Source organism: Heteronotia binoei, chromosome 2 (genome assembly GCF_032191835.1).
Source record: "Heteronotia binoei isolate CCM8104 ecotype False Entrance Well chromosome 2, APGP_CSIRO_Hbin_v1, whole genome shotgun sequence".
Taxonomy (NCBI): Eukaryota; Metazoa; Chordata; class Lepidosauria; order Squamata; family Gekkonidae; genus Heteronotia; species Heteronotia binoei.
The window spans coordinates 9,767,705-9,791,086 of record NC_083224.1 but is presented as its reverse complement, the minus strand read 5'-3'; the positions used below and the strand labels follow the sequence as shown (position 1 = coordinate 9,791,086).

The 23,382-nt window shown below is 52.6% G+C and overlaps 1 protein-coding gene across 1 annotated transcript; it reads right to left on the bottom strand.

Moving 5' to 3' along the window:
- Window positions 1-153: 153 nt before the first annotated feature.
- On the bottom strand, window positions 154-23,083 carry SDCBP2 (syndecan binding protein 2). Its single transcript, XM_060233194.1, has 6 exons — window positions 22,979-23,083; window positions 14,767-14,928; window positions 14,460-14,635; window positions 10,795-10,966; window positions 8,917-9,008; window positions 154-256 (listed from the first exon to the last, which is right to left on the bottom strand). Exons 1-6 carry the CDS (start codon window positions 23,042-23,044, stop codon window positions 202-204), a joined length of 723 nt encoding a protein of 240 aa, XP_060089177.1. The 5' UTR covers window positions 23,045-23,083; the 3' UTR covers window positions 154-201.
- Window positions 23,084-23,382: the final 299 nt, after the last annotated feature.

The window sequence follows — 23,382 nt, the reverse complement described above, 5'->3', positions numbered from 1 at the left end:
GTATACTCTGGCACACTCAACTGGACCACCACTGGCCATCTGAAAATTATGCAAAGTATGAAAGCATAAAGGAATTGGTTTGGTCTCTCGTTGCCACTAAATATTCTCCAAGAAGCACGGGTTCTTCGTGTTATTCTGGTGTTCTCCGTGGCATTTCATGTCATAAGAGAGAGGAGACACGCGTAAAAATCTTCGCCAGCTTTAAACATCGGGGACTGAGTGATCCATAGATGCTTTCACGAGCCCTGCAGAAAGCCTTGTGAGAGAAAGGAAGAGAGATGGAAAATCAGATATAAGTTTTATAACGTAGAGCACCACAACCTTACAAAGGGTCAGGAAGAGCCAGCTATTTTCTGACAGAGGGCTAAATAGAAGACCACAGATTTACACCCCGCTGTTCTCTCTGAATCAGAGTCTGAAAGTGGCTCACAATCTCCTTTATTTTCTTTCAGCTTGGTGTAGTTAAGTGTGCGGACTCTTATCTGGGAGAACCGGGTTTCATTCCCCACTCCTTCACATGCAGCTGCTGGAATGGCCTTGGGTCAGCCAGAGCTCTCTTATCTGGGAGAAGCGGGTTTGATTCCCCACTCCTCCACTTGCACCTGCTGGCATGGCCTTGGGTCAGCCATAGCTCTGGCAGAGGTTGTCCTTGAAAGGGCAGCTGCTGTGAGAGCCCTCTCAGCCCCACCCACCTCACAGGGTGTCTGTTGTGGGGGAGGAAGGTAAAGGAGATTGTGAGCCGCTCTGAGACTCTTCGGAGTGGAGGGCGGGATATAAATCCCATATCTTCTTCTTCTTTCCCCACATAGACACAATAGAATCATAGAGTTGGAAGGGACCTTCAGGGTCATCTAGTCCAACCCCCTGCACAATACAGGAAACTCACAAATACCTCCCCCTAAATTCACAGAATCTGCATTGCTGTCAGATGGCCATCTAGCCTCTGTTTAGAAACCTCCAAGGAAGGAGAGCCCACCACCTCCCAAGGAGGAAGCCTGTTCCTCTGAGGAATCACTCTAACGGTCAGGAAGTTCTTCCTAATATTGAGACAGAAACTCTTTTGATTTAATTTCAACCCATTGGTTCTGGTCCTATCTTCCGGGGCCACAGAAAACAATTCCACATCATCCTCTATATGACAGCCCTTCAGGTACTTGAAGATAGCAATCCTATCACCTCTCAGCCGCCTCCTCTCCAGGCTAAACATCCCCAACTCATTCAACCTTTCCTCATAGGATTTGGTCTCCAGACCCCTCACTATCTTCGTCGCCCTCCTCTGGACCTGTTCTAGCTTGTCTATATCCTTCTTAAAAAGTGGTGCCCAAAACTGAACGCAATGCTCCAGGTGAGGTCTTACCAGAGCAGAGTAAAGCAATACCATCACCCACCCTGTGAGGTGGGGCTGAGAGAGCTCTCCCAGAAGCTGCCCTTTCAAGGACAACCTCTGCCAAAGCTATGGCTGACCCAAGGCCATTCCAGCAGCTGCACGCGGAGGAGTGGGGAATCAATCCCGGTTCTCCCAGATAAGAGAGCTCTGGCTGACCCAAGGCCATTCCAGCAGCTGCAAGGGGAGGAGTGGGGAATCAAACCCGGATCTCCCAGATAAGAGAGCTGTGGCTGACCCAAGGCCATTCCAGCAGCTGCAAGTGGAGGAGTGGGGAATCAAACCCGGTTCTCCCAGATAAGTGAGCTCTGGCTGACCCCAGGCCATTCCAGCAGCTGCAAGTGGAGGAGTGGGGAATCAAACCCGGTTCTCCCAGATAAGTGAGCTCTGGCTGACCCCAGGCCATTCCAGCAGCTGCAAGTGGAGGAGTGGGGAATCAAACCCGGTTCTCCCAGATAAGAGAGCTGTGGCTGACCCAAGGCCATTCCAGCAGCTGCACGCGGAGGAGTGGGGAATCAATCCCGGTTCTCCCAGATAAGAGAGCTCTGGCTGACCCAAGGCCATTCCAGCAGCTGCAAGTGGAGGAGTGGGGAATCAAACCCGGTTCTCCCAGATAAGAGAGCTCTGGCTGACCCAAGGCCATTCCAGCAGGTGCAAGCGGAGGAGTGGGGAATCAAACCCGGTTCTCCCAGATAAGAGAGCTCTGGCTGACCCAAGGCCATTCCAGCAGGTGCAAGCGGAGGAGTGGGGAATCAAACCCGGTTCTCCCAGATAAGAGAGCTATGGCTGACCCAAGGCCATTCCAGCAGCTGCAAGCGGAGGAGTGGGGAATCAAACCCGGTTCTCCCAGATAAGAGAGCTCTGGCTGACCCAAGGCCATTCCAGCAGTTGCAAGTGGAGGAGTGGGGAATCAAACCCGGTTCTCCCAGATAAGAGAGCTCTGGCTGACCCAAGACCATTCCAGCAGCTGCAAGTGGAGGAGTGGGGAATCAAACCCCGGTTCTCCCAGATAAGAGAGCTCTGGCTGACCCAAGGCCATTCCAGCAGGTGCAAGCGGAGGAGTGGGGAATCAAACCCGGTTCTCCCAGATAAGAGAGCTATGGCTGACCCAAGGCCATTCCAGCAGCTGCAAGCGGAGGAGTGGGGAATCAAACCCGGTTCTCCCAGATAAGAGAGCTCTGGCTGACCCAAGGCCATTCCAGCAGTTGCAAGTGGAGGAGTGGGGAATCAAACCCGGTTCTCCCAGATAAGAGAGCTCTGGCTGACCCAAGGCCATTCCAGCAGCTGCAAGTGGAGGAGTGGGGAATCAAACCCGGTTCTCCCAGATAAGAGAGCTCTGGCTGACCCAAGGCCATTCCAGCAGGTGCAAGCGGAGGAGTGGGGAATCAAACCCGGTTCTCCAGATAAGAGAGCTCTGGCTGACCCAAGGCCATTCCAGCAGGTGCAAGCGGAGAGTGGGAATCAAACCCGGTTCTCCCAGATAAGAGAGCTCTGGCTGACCCAAGGCCATTCCAGCAGTTGCAAGTGGAGGAGTGTGGGGAATCAAACCCGGTTCTCCCAGATAAGAGAGCTCTGGCTGACCCAAGGCCATTCCAGCAGCTGCAAGTGGAGGAGTGGGGAATCAAACCCGGTTCTCCCAGATAAGAGAGCTCTGGCTGACCCAAGGCCATTCCAGCAGCTGCAAGTGGAGGAGTGGGGAATCAAACCCGGTTCTCCCAGATAAGAGAGCTCTGGCTGACCCAAGGCCATTCCAGCAGCTGCAAGCGGAGGAGTGGGGAATCAAACCCGGTTCTCCCAGATAAGAGAGCTATGGCTGACCCAAGGCCATTCCAGCAGGTGCAAGTGGAGGAGGGGGGAATCAAACCCGGTTCTCCCAGATAAGAGAGCTCTGGCTGACCCAAGGCCATTCCAGCAGTTGCAAGTGGAGGAGTGGGGGAATCAAACCGGTTCTCCCAGATAAGAGAGCTCTGGCTGACCCAAGGCCATTCCAGCAGCTGCAAGTGGAGGAGTGGGGAATCAAACCCGGTTCTCCCAGATAAGAGAGCTCTGGCTGACCCAAGGCCATTCCAGCAGCTGCAAGTGGAGGAGTGGGGAATCAAACCCGGTTCTCCCAGATAAGAGAGCTCTGGCTGACCCAAGGCCATTCCAGCAGCTGCAAGCGGAGGAGTGGGGAATCAAACCCGGTTCTCCCAGATAAGAGAGCTCTGGCTGACCCCAAGGCCATTCCAGCAGCTGCAAGCGGAGGAGTGGGGAATCAAACCCGGTTCTCCCAGATAAGAGAGCTCTGGCTGACCCAAGGCCATTCCAGCAGCTGCAAGTGGAGGAGGGGGGAATCAAACCCGGTTCTCCCAAGATAAGAGAGCTCTGGCTGACCCAAGGCCATCCCAGCAGGTGCAAGTGGAGGAGTGGGGAATCAAACCCGGTTCTCCCAGATAAGAGAGAGCTCTGGCTGACCCAAGGCCATTCCAGCAGCTGCAAGTGGAGGAGTGGGGAATCAAACCCGGTTCTCCCAGATAAGAGAGCTCTGGCTGACCCAAGGCCATTCCAGCAGCTGCAAGCGGAGGAGGTGGGGAATCAAACCCGGTTCTCCCCAGATAAGAGAGCTCTGGCTGACCCAAGGCCATTCCAGCAGCTGCAAGTGGAGGAGTGGGGAATCAAACCCGTTCTCCCCAGATAAGAAAGCTATGGCTGGACCCAAGGCCCATTCCAGCAGCTGCAAGCGGAGGAGTGGGGAATCAAACCCGGTTCTCCCAGATAAGAGAGCTCTGGCTGACCCAAGGGCATTCCAGCAGCTGCAAGCGGAGGAGTGGGGGAATCAAACCCGGTTCTCCCAGATAAGAGAGCTCTGGCTGACCCAAGGGCATTCCAGCAGCTGCAAGCGGAGGAGTGGGGAATCAAACCCGGTTCTCCCAGATAAGAGAGCTCTGGCTGACCCAAGGCCATCCCAGCAGCTGCAAGTGGAGGAGTGGGGAATCAAACCCGGTTCTCCCAGATAAGAGAGCTCTGGCTGACCCAAGGCCATTCCAGCAGCTGCAAGTGGAGGAGTGGGGAATCACACCCGGTTCTCCCAGATAAGAGAGCTCTGGCTGACCCCAAGGGCATTCCAGCAGCTGCAAGCGGAGGAGTGGGGAATCAAACCCGGTTCTCCCCAGATAAGAGAGCTCTGGCTGACCCAAGGCCATTCCAGCAGCTGCAAGCGGAGGAGTGGGGAATCAAACCCGGTTCTCCCAGATAAGAGAGCTCTGGCTGACCCAAGGGCATTCCAGCAGCTGCAAGCGGAGGAGTGGGGGAATCAAACCCGGTTCTCCCAGATAAGAGAGCTCTGGCTGACCCAAGGGCCATTCCAGCAGCTGCAAGCGGAGGAGTGGGGAATCAAACCCGGTTCTCCCAGATAAGAGAGCTCTGGCTGACCCAAGGCCATCCAGCAGGCTGCAGAGTGGAGGAGTGGGGAATCAAACCCGGTTCTCCCAGATAAGAGAGCTCTGGCTGACCCAAGGCCATTCCAGCAGCTGCAAGCGGAGGAGTGGGGAATCAAACCCGGTTCTCCCAGATAAGAGAGCTCTGGCTGACCCAAGGCCATTCCAGCAGCTGCAAGCGGAGGAGTGGGGAATCAAACCCGGTTCTCCCAGATAAGAGAGCTCTGGCTGACCCAAGGCCATTCCAGCAGCTGCAAGCGGAGGAGTGTGGGAATCAAACCCGGTTCTCCCAGATAAGAGAGCTATGGCTGACCCAAGGGCCATTCCAGCAGCTGCAAGCGGAGGAGTGGGGAATCAAACCCGGTTCTCCCAGATAAGAGAGCTCTGGCTGACCCCAAGGGCCATTCCAGCAGCTGCAAGCGCGAGGAGTGGGGGAATCAAACCCGGTTCTCCCAGATAAGAGAGCTCTGGCTGACCCAAGGCCGATCCAGCAGCGTGCAAGCGGAGGAGTGGGAGAATCAAACCCGGTTCTCCCAGATAAGAGAGCTCTGGCTGACCCAAGGCCGATCCAGCAGCTGCAAGCGGAGGAGTGGGAAGAATCAAACCCGGTTCTCCCAGATAAGAGAGCTCTGGCTGACCCAAGGGCCATTCCAGCAGCTGCAAGCGGAGGAGTGGGGAATCAAACCCGGTTCTCCCAGATAAGAGAGCTCTGGCTGACCCAAGGCCATTCCAGCAGCTGCAAGCGGAGGAGTGGGGAATCAAACCCGGTTCTCCCAGATAAGAGAGCTCTGGCTGACCCAAGGGCATTCCAGCAGCTGCAAGCGGAGGAGTGGGGAATCAAACCCCGGTTCTCCCAGATAAGAGAGCTCTGGCTGACCCAAGGGCATTCCAGCAGCTGCAAGCGGAGGAGTGGGGAATCAAACCCGGTTCTCCCAGATAAGAGAGCTCTGGCTGACCCAAGGGCATTCCAGCAGCTGCAAGCGGAGGAGTGGGGAATCAAACCCGGTTCTCCCAGATAAGAGAGCTCTGGCTGACCCAAGGGCCATGCCAGCAGCTGCAAGCGGAGGAGTGGGGAATCAAACCCGGTTCTCCCAGATAAGAGAGCTCTGGCTGACCCAAGGGCATTCCAGCAGCTGCAAGTGGAGGAGTGGGGAATCAAACCCGGTTCTCCCCAGATAAGAGAGCTCTGGCTGACCCAAGGCCATTCCCAGCAGCTGCAAGTGGAGGAGTGGGGAATCAAACCCGGCTTCGTCCCAGATAAAGAGAGCTCTTGCTGAGGGGAATCAAACCCGGTTCTCCCAGATAAGAGAGCTGTGGCTGACCCAAGGCCATTCCAGCAGCTGCAAGTGGAGGAGTGGGGAATCAAACCCGGTTCTCCCAGATAAGAGAGCTGTGGCTGACCCAAGGCCATTCCAGCAGCTGCAAGCGGAGGAGTGGGGAATCAAACCTGGTTCTCCCAGATAAGAGAGCTCTGGCTGACCCAAGGCCATTCCAGCAGCTGCAAGCGGAGGAGTGGGGAATCAAACCCGGTTCTCCCAGATAAGAGAGCTCTGGCTGACCCAAGGCCATTCCAGCAGCCTCAAGTGGAGGAGTGTGGAATCAAACCTGGTTGTCCCAGATAAGAGAGCTCTGGCTGACCCAAGGCCATCCCAGCAGCTGCAAGCGGAGGAGTGGGGAATCAAACCCGGTTCTCCCAGATAAGAGAGCTCTGGCTGACCCAAGGGCATTCCAGCAGCTGCAAGCGGAGGAGTGGGGAATCAAACCCGGTTCTCCCAGATAAGAGAGCTCTGGCTGACCCAAGGGCATTCCAGCAGCTGCAAGCGGAGGAGTGGGGAATCAAACCCGGTTCTCCCAGATAAGAGAGCTCTGGCTGACCCAAGGGCATTCCAGCAGCTGCAAGCGGAGGAGTGGGGAATCAAACCCGGTTCTCCCAGATAAGAGAGCTCTGGCTGACCCAAGGCCATGCCAGCAGCTGCAAGCGGAGGAGTGGGGAATCAAACCCGGTTCTCCCAGATAAGAGAGCTCTGGCTGACCCAAGGGCATTCCAGCAGCTGCAAGCGGAGGAGTGGGGAATCAAACCCGGTTCTCCCAGATAAGAGAGCTCTGGCTGACCCAAGGCCATTCCAGCAGCCTCAAGTGGAGGAGTGTGGAATCAAACCTGGTTGTCCCAGATAAGAGAGCTCTGGCTGACCCAAGGCCATCCCAGCAGCTGCAAGCGGAGGAGTGGGGAATCAAACCCGGTTCTCCCAGATAAGAGAGCTCTGGCTGACCCAAGGGCATTCCAGCAGCTGCAAGCGGAGGAGTGGGGAATCAAACCCGGTTCTCCCAGATGAGAGAGCTCTGGCCGACCCAAGGCCATTCCAGCAGGTGCAAGCGGAGGAGTGGGGAATCAAACCCGGTTCTCCCAGATAAGAGAGCTCTGGCTGACCCAAGGGCATTCCAGCAGCTGCAAGCGGAGGAGTGGGGAATCAAACCCGGTTCTCCCAGATGAGAGAGCTCTGGCCGACCCAAGGCCATTCCAGCAGCTGCAAGCGGAGGAGTGGGGAATCAAACCCGGTTCTCCCAGATAAGAGAGCTCTGGCTGACCCAAGGGCATTCCAGCAGCTGCAAGCGGAGGAGTGGGGAATCAAACCCGGTTCTCCCAGATGAGAGAGCTCTGGCTGACCCAAGGCCATTCCAGCAGCTGCAAGCGGAGGAGTGGGGAATCAAACCCGGTTCTCCCAGATGAGAGAGCTCTGGCCGACCCAAGGCCATTCCAGCAGGTGCAAGCGGAGGAGTGGGGAATCAAGCCCGGTTCTCCCAGATAAGAGAGCTCTGGCTGACCCAAGGCCATTCCAGCAGGTGCAAGCGGAGGAGTGCGGAATCAAGCCCGGTTCTCCCAGATAAGAGAGCTCTGGCTGACCCAAGGCCACTCCAGCAGGTGCAAGTGGAGGAGTGCGGAATCAAACCCGGTTCTCCCAGGTAAGAGTCCGCCCACTTCACCAAAATAGCTCAGTTTGCAAAGCCTATTTCCGAACTGAGCTGGGAGAGTCCCCCTCTGGAGACTGTGGCTTGATCCAAGAGCGTTTTTCCAACCTTACACAATGGCCAAAGCTAGTCACTTGGCTAGCGAGCATTGAACTCAAGGTTTGCCCACTCAAACCCATGCTCAGCCATTGGTAAAGATGCTAACCTCCAGGTAGTGCAAAAGAACAGTGGCAGCACAATATATGAAATACAAAAATACAAAATATTGTGCACAAACAAACACTCTTAACTGGTGTATATAAAGATCTATTATAATGAAATGAACAGCCCATAACAGTGGGCATACATTCATACAGTATAAATAGAAAACAACAGTCTCAAAACAATACTCCAAGGAGGACCCCACACAGTCACAGAGTTTTCCAAAATAAGTACAAAGACTCAAAAATAATGTTCCGCAGGAGTCCCTCCGTTGTTTGTTGACTTCTGAAGGACAAATTCTAACCTTCACGCAAACCCCGGATTTGATTGCGATACCTAAATGGGCGTTTGAGAAAGAACTTGGCTGGAGTTTTCAGTTTGACTTAGGAGGAAGCTGCAGGAGCAGCGGAACGCAATCAAATCCGGGGTTTGCGTGAAGGTTAGAATTTGTCCTTCAGAAGTCAACAAACAACGGAGGGACTCCTGTGGAACATTATTTTTGAGTCTGTGTACTCATTTTGGAAAACTCTGTGACTGTGTGGGGTCCTCCTTGGAGTATTGTTTTGAGACTGTTGTTTTCTATTTATACTGTATGAATGTATGCCCACTGTTGTGGGCTGTTCATTTCATTATAATAGAACTTTATATACACCAGTTAAGAGTGTTTGTTTGTGCACAATATTTTGTATTTTTGTATTTTTGAACCTCCAGGTAGTGGCTGGAGATCTCCCGGGTTTGCAACTGATCTCCAGGTGACAGAGATCATCTTCCCCTGGAGAAAACGGTGGCTTTAGAGGGTGCGCTTGATGGCAATATGCCCTACCGAAGGCTCGCCTTTCCCCAAACCCCGCCCTCCCTAGGCTCCACCCCCCCGAGTCTCCAGGTATTTCCCAACCCAGAGCTGTCAAGCCAGCCGTTGCGCTGTGCTGGTTCTCTCGAGCGGCTTACTTTCTGACCATGTGCTCATAGATCACCGCGGGGATGATGGTGAGGGTGACGACGTCGCCGCCACTGGCCAGGATGTCCGTGACGTCCCTGTCCTGGTGGAGGAAAGCATAAGACAGGGGTGTCAAACTCATTCGTTAAGAGAGCCGAATCTGACATAAATGAGACTTTGCCTGGCCAGGCCACAAGTGTCATAAAATGTAATGCCGGGTAGCAGAGCTTTAAACTTTATAGAGGACACGAGGACATGAAGAAGATATTGGATTTATATCCCGCCCTCCGCTCCGAAGAGTCTCAGAGCGGCTCACAATCTCCTTCCCCTTCCTCCCCCACAACAGACACCCTGTGAGGTAGATGAAGATATTGGATTTATATCCCGCCCTCCACTCCGAAGAGTCTCAGAGCGGCTCACAATCTCCTTCCCCTTCCTCCCCCACAACAGACACCCTGTGAGGTAGATGAAGATATTGGATTTATATCCCGCCCTCCACTCCGAAGAGTCTCAGAGCGGCTCACAATCTCCTTTCCCTTCCTCCCCCACAACAGACACCCTGTGAGGTAGAAGAAGATATTGGATTTATATCCCGCCCTCCACTCCGAAGAGTCTCAGAGCGGCTCACAATCTCCTTTCCCTTCCTCCCCCACAACAGACACCCTGTGAGGTAGATGAAGATATTGGATTTATATACCACCCTCCACTCCGAAGAGTCTCAGAGTGGCTCACAATCTCCTTTCCCTTCCTCCCCCACAACAGACACCCTGTGAGGTAGATGAAGATATTGGATTTATATCCCGCCCTCCACTCCGAAGAGTCTCAGAGCGGCTCACAATCTCCTTTCCCTTCCTCCCCCACAACAGACACCCTGTGAGGTAGATGAAGATATTGAATTTATATCCCACCCTCCACTCCGAAGAGTCTCAGAGCGGCTCACAATCTCCTTTCCCTTCCTCCCCCACAACAGACACCCTGTGAGGTAGATGAAGATATTGGATTTATATCCCGCCCTCCACTCCGAAGAGTCTCAGAGCGGCTCACAATCTCCTTTCCCTTCCTCCCTACAACAGACACCCTGTGAGGTAGATGAAGATATTGGATCTATATCCCGCCCTCCACTCCGAAGAGTCTCAGAGCGGCTCACAATCTCCTTCCCCTTCCTCCCCCACAACAGACACCCTGTGAGGTAGATGAAGATATTGGATTTATATCCCACTCTCCACTCTGAAGAGTCTCAGAGCGGCTCACAATCTCCTTTCCAGAGCAGGGGTGGCCAAACAGGTTCGGGAGCCACATATGACTCTTACACATATTGTGTGGCTCTCAAAGCCCCCACTACCCCATTGGCTGGCTTGGAGAAGGCATTGGTCTCTTCAAATCACTTCTCCAAGCCAAACCAGCTTGAAAATGCATTGAATGTTAAAGTTGCTTTCTTTCCATCTCTCCCTCTCCATCTATTTTCCTTCCTTCCTTCCTGTCCCACCTTTACAATCCTTCCTTCCTTCCTTCCCTCCTTCCTTCCTGTCTTGTGGCTCTCAAACATCTGTGTAGCAACCCTGGGACTTCCTGGGTGGTCTCCCATCCAAGTCCTAACCTCAGCCAACCTTGCTTGGTTTCTGACACCGTATGAGATCGAGCTACCCTGGGAAATCGTCAGGGCAGACAAACAGCAGTGATTGGCCCTTGCCTGATTCTGCAAAGCAACCCTGGACTTCCAGGGTGGCCTCCCATCCAAACGCTAACCAAGGCCAGTCCTGCTTCGCTTCTGCAATCTGACACGGTGGGGCTAGCCCGGGACATTCAGGGTAGGGGTTGAAAGAATTACTTCGGAATGAATCGATCCCTCTCCCCGCTGCCGCAACACCCTCCCCGGTCCGGATCCTCACCCGGAGCCCGATGACATTCTGCCCGTTGACTTCACAGATGTAGTGGTGGGTGAGGAGGCCATTCCGAGCGGCTGAGCTCCCTCGGGCGATGGAGGCGACCTGCCCCTTCTTGATGACAAAGCCCACGTGGCCGGAGCTGTCCTTGTGCAGGGTCACCGTCCGCTGGAAAGGCCTGAGGGATGAAGAAGAAGAAGAAGAAGAAGAAGAAGGAGGAGGGGGAGGAGGAGGAGGAGGAGGAAGGCAGAAGAAGAAGGAAAGAAAGGAGAAAGAAGGAAGAAGAAGAAAAAGAAGGAAGAATAAAAAGGAGAAAGAAGGAAGAAGAAGAAAAAGGAGAAAGAAGGAAGAAGAAAAAGGAGAAAGAACAAAGAAGAAAAAGAAGGAAGAAGGAAAAAAAATAAAGGTGAAAGAAGGAAGAAGAAGAAAAAGAAGGAAGAAGAAAAAGGAGAAAGAAGGAAGAAGAAAAAGGAGAAAGAAGGAAGAAGACGAAGAAGAAGGAAGAAGAAGAAATTAGATTTATACCGATCTCTACTTCGAATCTCAGTCTCATAGTGGCTCACAATCTCATATGAACATATGAAGCTGCCTTATACTGAATCAGACCCTTGGTCCATCAAAGTCAGTATTGTCTTCTCAGATTGGCAGCGGCTCTCCAGGGTCTCAAGCTGAGGTTTTTCATGCCTATTTGCCTGAACCCTGTTTAGTTGGAGATGCCAGGGATTGAACCTGGGACCTTCTGCTTCCCAAGCAGATGCTCTACCATTGAGCCACCATCCCTCTCTTTTACCTTCCCCCCCCACAACAGACACCCTGTGAGGTAGGTGGGGCTGAGAGAGCTCTGACAAAAGCTGCCCTTTTGAGGACAGTTCTGCGAGAGCTATGGCTGACCCAAGGCCATTCCAGCAGGTGCAAGTGGAGGAGTGGGGAATCAAACCCGGTTCTCCCAGATAAGAGTCCACACGCTTAACCGCTACACCTAACATGTGGAAGAGGCCAGAGTTGGACACTTCAGCCACACATCTCTGCAAATGATTTACACTTTTTCCTCCATGACTGCTGAGGGGAGGGGGGCATTTGCACTGCCAACTGCATCCACCATACACGACTAAGGAAAGATTTGCAGCCCGGGTGGAAAAAATCACCTGCCTTCTACCAAACCAGACCCTGGGTCCATCAAAGTCAGTATTGTCTACTCAGACTGGTAGCTGCTCTCCAGGGTTTTGGGTCGAGGTCTTTCTCATGACCACCTAATCAAGGGAGTTGAATTCATTTGTTATGAGGGCCAGATCAGACATAAACGAGACCTTGTTGGGCCAGGTCCACTTATGTACCTACTTAAGATTAGGTAGCAGAGATATAAACTTTATAAAGGACACAGACAAACACAATTGAAGTTTTTGTTTCACATGACCACCTACAGGGGTGTCGAACTCATTCCTTATGAGAGCCAGATCTGACACACACACCTGGGTTTTGGCCACTGTGTGACACAGAGGGTTGGACTGGATGGGCCACTGGCCTGATCCAACATGGCTTCTCTTATGTTCTTATGTGACACAGAGTGTTGGACTGGAGGGGCCACTGGCCTGATCCAACAGGGCTTCTCTTCTGTTCTTATGTGACACAGAGTGTTGGACTGGAGGGGCCACTGGCCTGATCCAACAGGGCTTCTCTGATGTTCTTATGTGACACAGTGTTGGACTGGAGGGGCCACTGGCCTGATCCAACAGGGCTTCTCTTATGTTCTTATGTGACATGGAGTGTTGGACTGGATGGGCCACTGGCCTGATCCAACATAGCTTCTCTTATGTTCTTATGTGACACAGAGTGTTGTACTGGATGGGACATTGGCCTGATCCAACAGGGCTTCTCTTATGTTCTTATGTGACATGGAGTGTTGGACAGGATGGGCCACTGGCCTGATCCAACATAGCTTCTCTTATGTTCTTATGTGACACAGTGTGTTGGACTGGATGGGACATTGGCCTGATCCAACATGGCTTCTCTTACGTCTGGGGCAGTGATGCTCTGTATTCTTCATGCTTGGGGGGCAACAGTGGGAGGGCTTCTGGAGTTCTGGCCCTGCTGGTGGACCTCTTGATGGCCCCTGGTTTTTGGTCAGTGTGTGACACAGAGTGCTGGACCTGATGGGACATTGGCCTGATCCAACATGGCTTCTCTTACGTCTGGGGCAGTGATGCTCTGTATTCTTCATGCTTGGGGGGCAACAGTGGGAGGGCATCTGGAGTTCTGGCCCTGCTGGTGGACCTCTTGATGGCCCCTGGTTTTTGGTCAGTGTGTAGGGTTGCCAAGTCCAATTCAAGAAATATCTGGGGACTTTGGGGGTGGAGCCAGGAGACATTGGGGGCGGAGCCAGGAGCAAGGGTGTGACAAGCACAATTGAACTCCAAGGGAGTTCTGGCCATCACATTTAAAGGGACAGCACAGCTTTTAGAATACCTTCCTTCCATAGAAAATAATGAAGGTTAGGGGCACCTTCTTTTGGGGCTCATAGAATTGGACCCCCTGATCCAATCCTTTTGAAACTTGGGAGGTATTTTGGGGAGAGGCACTAGATGCTATACCGAAAATTTGGCGCCTCTACCTCAAAAAACAGCCCCTCCAGAGCCACTGACACCCGCGGATCAATTCCCCATCATTCCCTATGGGAATCGTTCATGGAGGTGTATAATGGCTGTGGGGGGGTGGGGCTCCCCCCGCTGGCCAGCTGGCTGGGGGAAGGGGGAAGCCTGTAAAACCAGGAGATCCCCCGCTGGGACCTGGGGATTGGGAAGCCTACCACTGTGTGACACAGAGTGTCGGACTGGATGGGCCACTGACCTGATCCAACATGGCTTCCCTTATCTTCTTATACGGAGCAGAGGTCCACCAGTGGCTATTAGCCACAAGGTCTATCAGGGGTGTCGAACTAATTTGTTATGAGGGCTGGATCTGACATAAACGAGGCCTTCTTGGGCCGGTCCATGTGTGTCATAAAATGTAATGCCAGGAAGCAAAAGTTACACATTTTATAAAAGACACAGAGGTGCTTTCCTTTTCTGTTTTTACAGGTGCTTTCTTTGTATCTCTCTTGTGGGACCTGATGGGACATTGGTCTGATCCAACATGGCTTCTCTAATATTCTTATATGGAGCAGAGATCCATCAGTGGCTATTAGCCACAAGGTATTGATGGAACTCTCTGTCTGGGGCAAGTGATGCTCTGTCTCCTTGGTGCTTGGGGGTCCACAATGGGAGGTCTTCTGGAGTTCTGGCCCTGCTGGTGAACCTCCTGATGGCGCCTGGGATTTGGCCACTGTGCGACACAGAATGTTGGACAGCAGGGAACATTGGTCTGATCCAACATGGCTTCTCTAATGTTCTTATGTGGAGCAGAGATCCATTAGTGGCTATCAGCCACAAGGAATAGAGGGAACACTCTGTCTGGGGCAGTGATGCTCTGTCTTCTTGGTGCTTGGGGGCCAAAGTGTGAGGGCTTCTAGTGTCCTGGCCCCACTGGTGGACCTCCTGATGGCACCTGGGTTTTGGCCGCTCTGTGACACAGAATGTTGGACTGTATGGGCCTTTCCACCATTACGAGGGACAACTCTTCGGGGTGGGGTCAGCAACCCTACAGAGCGGCCTCGATCCCCATAACCCAGTTCTCACCTGTCTCGAACCACCATGACGATTTTCTCGGGGGAAGCCTTCTTCAGCGCCTTCTTCGCCCGGTCTGCGCTCCATCCGGCGCAGTCCTTCCCGTCGATTTGGAGGACCTGATCCCCGAAGCGCAGGCCCACCAAGGCTGCTGGAGAGTTGGCTTTGACCAGCTGGACAAACATCCCCTGAGGAGGAGGAGGAGAAGGTGGAGATTGGATTTATGCCCCGCCCTTCACTACCCAAAGGAGTCTCCGAGTGGCGTTCACTACCCAAAGGAGTCTCCGATGTTCTTTCTCCCAAGGGAGTCCTGTCCCACCTTATCGATGCTCCTCAGCCGCAGCCCGGTCTTCCCGCGCTCGTCCTTGCAGAGGTGGATCTCCCGCAGGCCCGGTTTGATCTCTGCCCGACGCATCCCTGCGTTGTTTCCGGTCACGGGGGCAGCCATCCCGCCATGCGGAGGAACGCCGGAGGCCACGGCCTGCCCAAGAACCCACCGTTAGTGTGAGGGACAGAGAGAGAGAGCAACGTTTGACCCAGCTCATCATAGGGGTGCCACACTCATAGGGTTGCCAACTCCTGGCTAAAAAATACCTGGAGATTGGGGGGGGGGAACCTGGGGGGAGGACTACTTCAGTGCAGTACAATGCCGTAGAGTCCACCCTCCAAGGTAGCTATTTTCTCCAGGGAAACAGAGCTCCATCATTCGATGATCGGCTTTAATTCTAAGACTTCTCTCCGCCATACTTAGAACTTGGCCAGTGGCATGTAAGAGAAAGGCTTGTTTTCATGAGTGCCCACTCGCCTAAGCCACGGGTCAGTTCCAGGGTAGTCTTTCGTGGTGCCCTTTTAATCACTCTGTAATTGATTGCTCTGCAAATCTACTTGGTGACCAGGTGAAACGTAAACAGGCCGGTCTTCGACTATCAGCCAGTTTGGTGTAGTGGTTAAGTGTGCGGACTCTTATCTGGGAGAACTGAGTTTGATTCCCCACTCCTCCACTTGCACCTGCTGGAATGGCCTTGGGTCAGCCATAGCTCTGGCAGAGGTTGTCCTTGAAAGGGCAGCTGCTGTGAGAACACTCTCCAGCCCCCCCTACCTCACAGGGTGTCTGTTGAGGGGGGGGAAGGGAAAGGAGACTGTGAACCCCTCTGAGACTCTTCGGAGTGGAGGGCAGGATATAAATCCAATATCTTCATCTACCTCACAGGGTGTCTGTTGTGGGGGAGGAAGAGAAAGGAGATTGTGAGCCGCTCTGAGACTCTTCGGAGTGGAGGGCGGGATATAAATCCAATATCTTCATCTACCTCACAGGGTGTCTGTTGTGGGGGAGGAAGGGAAAGGAGATTGTGAGCCGCTCTGAGACTCTTCGGAGTGGAGGGCAGGATATAAATCCAATATCTTCATCTACCTCACAGGGTGTCTGTTGTGGGGGAGGAAGGGAAAGGAGATTGTGAGCCGCTCTGAGACTCTTCGGAGTGGAGGGCGGGATATAAATCCAATATCTTCATCTACCTCACAGGGTGTCTGTTGTGAGGGAGGAAGGGAAAGGAGATTGTGAGCCGCTCTGAGACTCTTCGGAGTGGAGGGCGGGATATAAATCCAATATCTTCATCTACCTCACAGGGTGTCTGTTGTGGGGGAGGAAGGGAAAGGAGATTGTGAGCCGCTCTGAGACTCTTCGGAATGGAGGGCGGGATATAAATCCAATATCATCTTCATCTTCATCCACTAGGGCTGCCAAACTCTCACCAGGGGTGGAGAATCCCCCACCCTGGAAGACCCCAACCCTTCGGCAGGGAGCTGGCCACCGGGGGGGTCTCTGCCCCTGAAGAGTGCCATTGGCACGCACCATCCCCGGCACAATGGCATCCCCAGGAAGTGACATTGCCACACTGGGGACGTCACGCAAGGGACACTCTAGGGCTTGCACTAAAAAACTCTATGGTACCACAGAATTTTCCCGTGAGTGTTTCCAGTGCGATGCTCTAGGACTCGCGCTAAAAACTCTATGGTCCCATGGAGTTTTATCGTGAGTCCTAGAGCATCCCTAGCGCGACGTCCCCAACACGACGGCGTCACTTCCAGGTGACGTCCTCGTTCCACGTGTGCGGAAGTCCCCCACCGCAGTGGCAGAGGGACTTCGCAGCTCTTATCATCCACCAAGAGTGCCCCGGAAGCAGGGGCGGTCTCTATTCAGCCACCTCTCTGAATTGCCCCCAGTAGGGGTCAGCCACCGGAGGTCAACATGACTTCCAGATATTGTGATGATTTGGAAATTTCCTGAGTGCTGCTGAGTGGTTTGATCATAAAATGTTTTTATTGTATTTCAGGGGTGGCCAACGGTAGCTCTCCAGATGTTTTTTGCCTACAACTCCCATCAGCCCCAGCCAGCATGGCCAATGGTGTTGGTCTTACTCCAGGAATCCCAAAGTCTGGGGGTGGGGAGACGATGCCATTTTTCCAAGATGAGGGAAAGAGAAGCCATGTTGGATCAAGCCAATAGCCCATCCGGTCCCATACTCTGTGGCACACAGTGGCCAAAAACACAGGATCCTTCAGGAGGTCCATCAGCAGGGCCAGAACTCCAGAAGCCCTCCCACTGTGGCCTCCCAAGCACCAAGAAGACAAAGCATCACTGCCCCAGACATAATAACATAAGAGAAGCCATGTTGGATCAGGCCAATGGCCCCTCCAGTCCAACACTCTGTGTCACATAAGAACATAAGAGAAGCCCTGTTGGATCAGGCCAATGGCCCATCCAGTCCAACACTCTGTGTCACAGAAGAACATAAGAGAAGCCCTGTTGGATCAGGCCAATGGCCCCTCCAGTCCAACACTCTGTGTCACATAAGAACATAAGAGAAGCCCTGTTGGATCAGGCCAATGGCCCATCCAGTCCAACACTCTGTGTCACATAAGAACATAAGAGAAGCCCTGTTGGATCAGGCCAATGGCCCATCCAGTCCAACACTCTGTGTCACATAAGAGAAGCCATGTTGGATCAAGCCAATGGCTCATCCAGTCCAACACTCTGTGTCACATAAGAACATAAGAGAAGCCCTGTTAGATCAGGCCAATGGCCCCTCCAGTCCAACACTCTGTGCCACATAAGAGAAGCCATGTTGGATCAGGCCAATGGCCCCTCCAGTCCAACACTCTATGTCACATAAGAACATAAGAGAAGCCCTGTTGGATCAGGCCAATGGCCCCTCCAGTCCAACACTCTGTGTCACATAAGAACATAAGAGAAGCCCTGTTAGATCAGGCCAATGGCCCATCCAGTCCAACACTCTGTGCCACATAAGAGAAGCCATGTTGGATCAGGCCAATGGCTCATCCAGTCCAACACTCTGTGTCACATAAGAACATTAGAGAAGCCCTGTTGGATCAGGCCAGTGGCTCATCCAGTCCAACACTCTGTGTCACATAAGAACATTAGAGAAGCCCTGTTGGATCAGGCCTATGGCCCATCCAGTCCAACACTCTGTGTCACATAAGAACATAAGAGAAGCCATGTTGGATCAGGCCAATGGCCCATCCAGTCCAACACTCTGTGTCACATAAGAACATTAGAGAAGCCCTGTTGGATCAGGCCAATGGCCCATCCAGTCCAACACTCTGTGTCACATAAGAACATAAGAGAAGCCCTGTTGGATCAGGCCAGTGGCCCATCCAGTCCAACACTCTGTGTCACATAAGAACATAAGAGAAGCCATGTTGGAACAGGCCAGTGGCCCCTCCAGTCCAACACTCTGTGTCACATAAGAACACAAGAGAAGCCCTGTTGGATCAGGCCAGTGGCCCATCCAGTCCAACACTCCGTGTCACATAAGAACATAAGAGAAGCCATGTTGGATCAGGCCAGTGGCCCCTCCAGTCCAACACTCTGTGTCACATAAGAACATAAGAGAAGCCATGTTGGATCAGGCCAGTGGCCCATCCAGTCCAACACTCTGTGTCACATAAGAACATAAGAGAAGCCCTGTTGGATCAGGCCAGTGGCCCATCCAGTCCAACACTCCGTGTCACATAAGAACATAAGAGAAGCCATGTTGGATCAGGCCAGTGGCCCCTCCAGTCCAACACTCTGTGTCACATAAGAACATAAGAGAAGCCATGTTGGATCAGGCCAGTGGCCCATCCAGTCCAACACTCTGTGTCACATAAGAACATAAGAGAAGCCCTGTTGGATCAGGCCAGTGGCCCATCCAGTCCAACACTCCGTGTCACATAAGAACATAAGAGAAGCCATGTTGGATCAGGCCAGTGGCCCCTCCAGTCCAACACTCTGTGTCGCATAAGAACATAAGAGAAGCCATGTTGGATCAGGCCAGTGGCCCCTCCAGTCCAACACTCTGTGTCACATAAGAACATAAGAGAAGCCATGTTGGATCAGGCCAGTGGCCCCTCCAGTCCAACACTCTGTGTCACACAAGAGAAGCCATGTTGGATCAGGCCAGTGGCCCCTCCAGTCCAACACTCTGTGTCACACAAGAGAAGCCATGTTGGATCAGGCCAGTGGCCCCTCCAGTCCAACACTCTGTGTCACATAAGAGAAGCCCTGTTGGATCAGGCCAGTGGCCCATCCAGTCCAACACTCTGTGTCACATAAGAACATAAGAGAAGCCCTGTTGGATCAGGCCAATGGCCCCTCCAGTCCAACACTCTATGTCACATAAGAACATAAGAGAAGCCCTGTTGGATCAGGCCAATGGCCCCTCCAGTCCAACACTCTGTGTCACATAAGAACATAAGAGAAGCCCTGTTAGATCAGGCCAATGGCCCATCCAGTCCAACACTCTGTGCCACATAAGAGAAGCCATGTTGGATCAGGCCAATGGCTCATCCAGTCCAACACTCTGTGTCACATAAGAACATTAGAGAAGCCCTGTTGGATCAGGCCAGTGGCTCATCCAGTCCAACACTCTGTGTCACATAAGAACATTAGAGAAGCCCTGTTGGATCAGGCCTATGGCTCATCCAGTCCAACACTCTGTGTCACATAAGAACATAAGAGAAGCCATGTTGGATCAGGCCAATGGCCCATCCAGTCCAACACTCTGTGTCACATAAGAACATTAGAGAAGCCCTGTTGGATCAGGCCAATGGCCCATCCAGTCCAACACTCTGTGTCACATAAGAACATAAGAGAAGCCCTGTTGGATCAGGCCAGTGGCCCATCCAGTCCAACACTCTGTGTCACATAAGAACATAAGAGAAGCCATGTTGGAACAGGCCAGTGGCCCCTCCAGTCCAACACTCTGTGTCACATAAGAACACAAGAGAAGCCCTGTTGGATCAGGCCAGTGGCCCATCCAGTCCAACACTCCGTGTCACATAAGAACATAAGAGAAGCCATGTTGGATCAGGCCAGTGGCCCCTCCAGTCCAACACTCTGTGTCACATAAGAACATAAGAGAAGCCATGTTGGATCAGGCCAGTGGCCCATCCAGTCCAACACTCTGTGTCACATAAGAACATAAGAGAAGCCCTGTTGGATCAGGCCAGTGGCCCATCCAGTCCAACACTCCGTGTCACATAAGAACATAAGAGAAGCCATGTTGGATCAGGCCAGTGGCCCCTCCAGTCCAACACTCTGTGTCACATAAGAACATAAGAGAAGCCATGTTGGATCAGGCCAGTGGCCCATCCAGTCCAACACTCTGTGTCACATAAGAACATAAGAGAAGCCCTGTTGGATCAGGCCAGTGGCCCCTCCAGTCCAACACTCCGTGTCACATAAGAACATAAGAGAAGCCATGTTGGATCAGGCCAGTGGCCCCTCCAGTCCAACACTCTGTGTCGCATAAGAACATAAGAGAAGCCATGTTGGATCAGGCCAGTGGCCCCTCCAGTCCAACACTCTGTGTCGCATAAGAACATAAGAGAAGCCATGTTGGATCAGGCCAGTGGCCCCTCCAGTCCAACACTCTGTGTCACACAAGAGAAGCCATGTTGGATCAGCCCAGTGGCCCATCCAGTCCAACACTCTGTGTCACACAGTGCCAAAACCCAGGTGCCATCAGGAAGTTCACCAGCAGGGCCAGAACCATGCAGAGAGGGAGGTTGGGCAAAAAAATCAGCAGTCCTAGAATGGGGCTTGGGAGGAAATAAAGAACCAGAAGGGAAAGGATCGGCAGGAAGCTGTGCCAGCGATTCACTCCCTGCAGGAGGCATCTGGAACCCATAGTCCAGGGTCAGCCAAACTTGCTTAACTTTAGAGCCACACAGAATAAACGTTAACTGTTTGAGAGCCAAAAGGCAGGAAAGTCAGATGTTTGAGACCCACAAGACATGGAGGGAGGGAAGCAATTAGATGGGGATGGGAAAATGGAAAGGAAGCAACTTTAACTTTAAATGCATTCTCCATGCTACCAGTTGGCATGGCTTGGAGAAGTGATTTACCAAGAGACATGCCTTCTCTATAGTGTTGCCAATCCCCAGGTGGGGGCAGGGGATCCCCCGGTTTGGAGGCCCTCCCCTCTCTTCAGAGTCATCAGAAAGCTCTAACGGTCAGGAAGTTCTTCCTCATGTTGAGCCAGAAACTCTTTTGATTTAATTTCAACCCGTTGGTTCTGGTCCGACCTTCCGGGGCCACAGAAAACAATTCTGCACCCTTCTCCATACAACAGCCCTTCAAGTACTTGAAGATGGTGATCGTATCACCTCAGCCGCCTCCTCTCCAGGCTAAACATCCCAAGCTCCTTCAACCTTTCCTCATGGGACTTGGTCTCCAGACCCCTCACCATCTTTGTCGCCTTCCTCTGGACCCATTCCAGCTTGTCTAGATCCTTCTTAATATGTGGTGCCCAAAACTGAACACAAGACTCCAGGTGAGGTGTTACCAGAGCAGAGTAAAGCGATACCATCACATCATGTGACCTGGACACTAGACTTCTGTTGATACAGATATTTTCGCATTCTGTCCTGTGTGCCACGTGGGCAGTTTTTGTAGCAGGAACTCCTTTGTATATTAGGCCACACACCCCAATGTAGCCAGTCCTCCTGGAGCTTACAGTAAGCCCTGTTCTGAGAGCCCTGTAAGATCTTGGAGGACTGGCTACATCAGGGGTGTGTGGCCTAATATGCAAAGGAGTTCCCGCTACAAAAAAATAAAAACCCTTGTGCCACAGATGGTGCAAACGCAGCCTATGGAAAGGTGTAAGGTTGATGATGATGATGATGATGATGATGATGATGATGATGATGATATTGGATTTGTATCCCACCCTCCACTCCGAAGAGTCTCAGAGCGGCTCACAATCTCCTTTCCCTTCCTCCCCCACAACAGACACCCTGTGAGGTAGATGAAGATATTGGGTTTATATCCCGCCCTCCACTCCGAAGAGTCTCAGAGCGGCTCACAATCTCCTTTCCCTTCCTCCCCCACAACAGACACCCTGTGAGGTAGATGAAGATATTGGATTTATATCCCGTCCTCCACTCCGAAGAGTCTCAGAGCGGCTCACAATCTCCTTTCCCTTCCTCCCCCACAACAGACACCCTGTGAGGTAGATGAAGATATTGGATTTATATCCCGCCCTCCACTCCGAAGAGTCTCAGAACGGCTCACAATCTCCTTTACCTTCCTCCCCCACAACAGACACCCTGTGAGGTGGGTGGGGCTGGAGAGGGCTCTCATAGCAGCTGCCCTTTCAAGGACAACCTCTGCCAGAGCTGTGGCTGACCCAAAGCCATGCCAGCAGGTGCAAGTGGAGGAGTGGGGAATCAAACCCGGTTCTCCCAGATAAGAGTCCACACACTTAACCACTACACGAAACTGGCTCTCATTTATTTATTGGGTTTATATCCTGCCCGCCTTGCCGAAGCAGAGTCAGGGCGGCTCACAACCAGTGAAATCGAAACAATTCACTCATATTATTTACATCATACATTACAGTTAAACAGTTAGAACAGTCTGGTGCTAATATCATTTGATACCGTTTCATTTCAGAGGGCGTTCAGCATATGTTAGATGTCATTCCCTACTACCGTATCAGTCATTCCGGATCCATTAAAGGCCAGTCGGAATTGCGTTTTCTTACAGGTCTTGCAGAACTGTGCGAGGTCACCCAAGGCCCTAACCTCTTCTGGAAGCTGATTCCACCAGTAAAAGGGTAAAGGTATTCCCCTGTGCAAGCACCAGTCGTTTTCGACTCTGGGGTGACGTTCACGTTTCCACGGCAGGCTCTTTACAGGGTGGTTTTCCCTTGTCTTCCCCAGTCATCTACACTTTCCCCCCAGCAGGCTGGGGACTCATTTGACCGACCTCGAAAGGATGGAAGGCTGAGTCAACCTGGAGCCAGCTACCTGAACCCAGCTTCCACAGGAATCGAACTCAGGTCATGAGCAGAGGGCTCCGACTGCAGTACTGCAGCTTTACCACTCTGCGCCGCGGGACTCTCCTGATTCCACCAATAGGGGGCAGCAATCGAGAAGGCTCTCTCTCTGGTGGATGTCAGTCTTGGCCTGGGGATTACTAATAGATTTTGGAAAGAGAAGTTCCTAGTTGTAAAGAGAATACTTACGTTGCTGCTTGCTGGGATGAGCGCCAGGTTTCTCTGGACCTCCTCGCTGGAAAGGGAGAGACCCATGTAATCGTTGAGTTCGGAAAGGTTGGGGTACAACACCGGAGGGTCTGGAAAGAAGGGGAGAGAGAAGGATTAGTTGAAGTCTCCAGCACCCAATCAGAAGCCTCACTGGGCAAAAGCTGAACCTGGCCCCGCCCACTTTCTAAAAACACTTGAGGACACCATGTTGGGAACATCTGACTTGAGGGTCCTTTCTCTTGAGAGCCAGTTTGGTGTAGCGGTGAAGCGTGTGGACTCTTATCTGGGAGAACCGGGTTTGATTTCGCCCTCTTCCTCCACATGCACCTGCTGATATGACCTTGGGTCTGTCACAAGTTCTCACAGTGCTGTTCCTCTCAAGG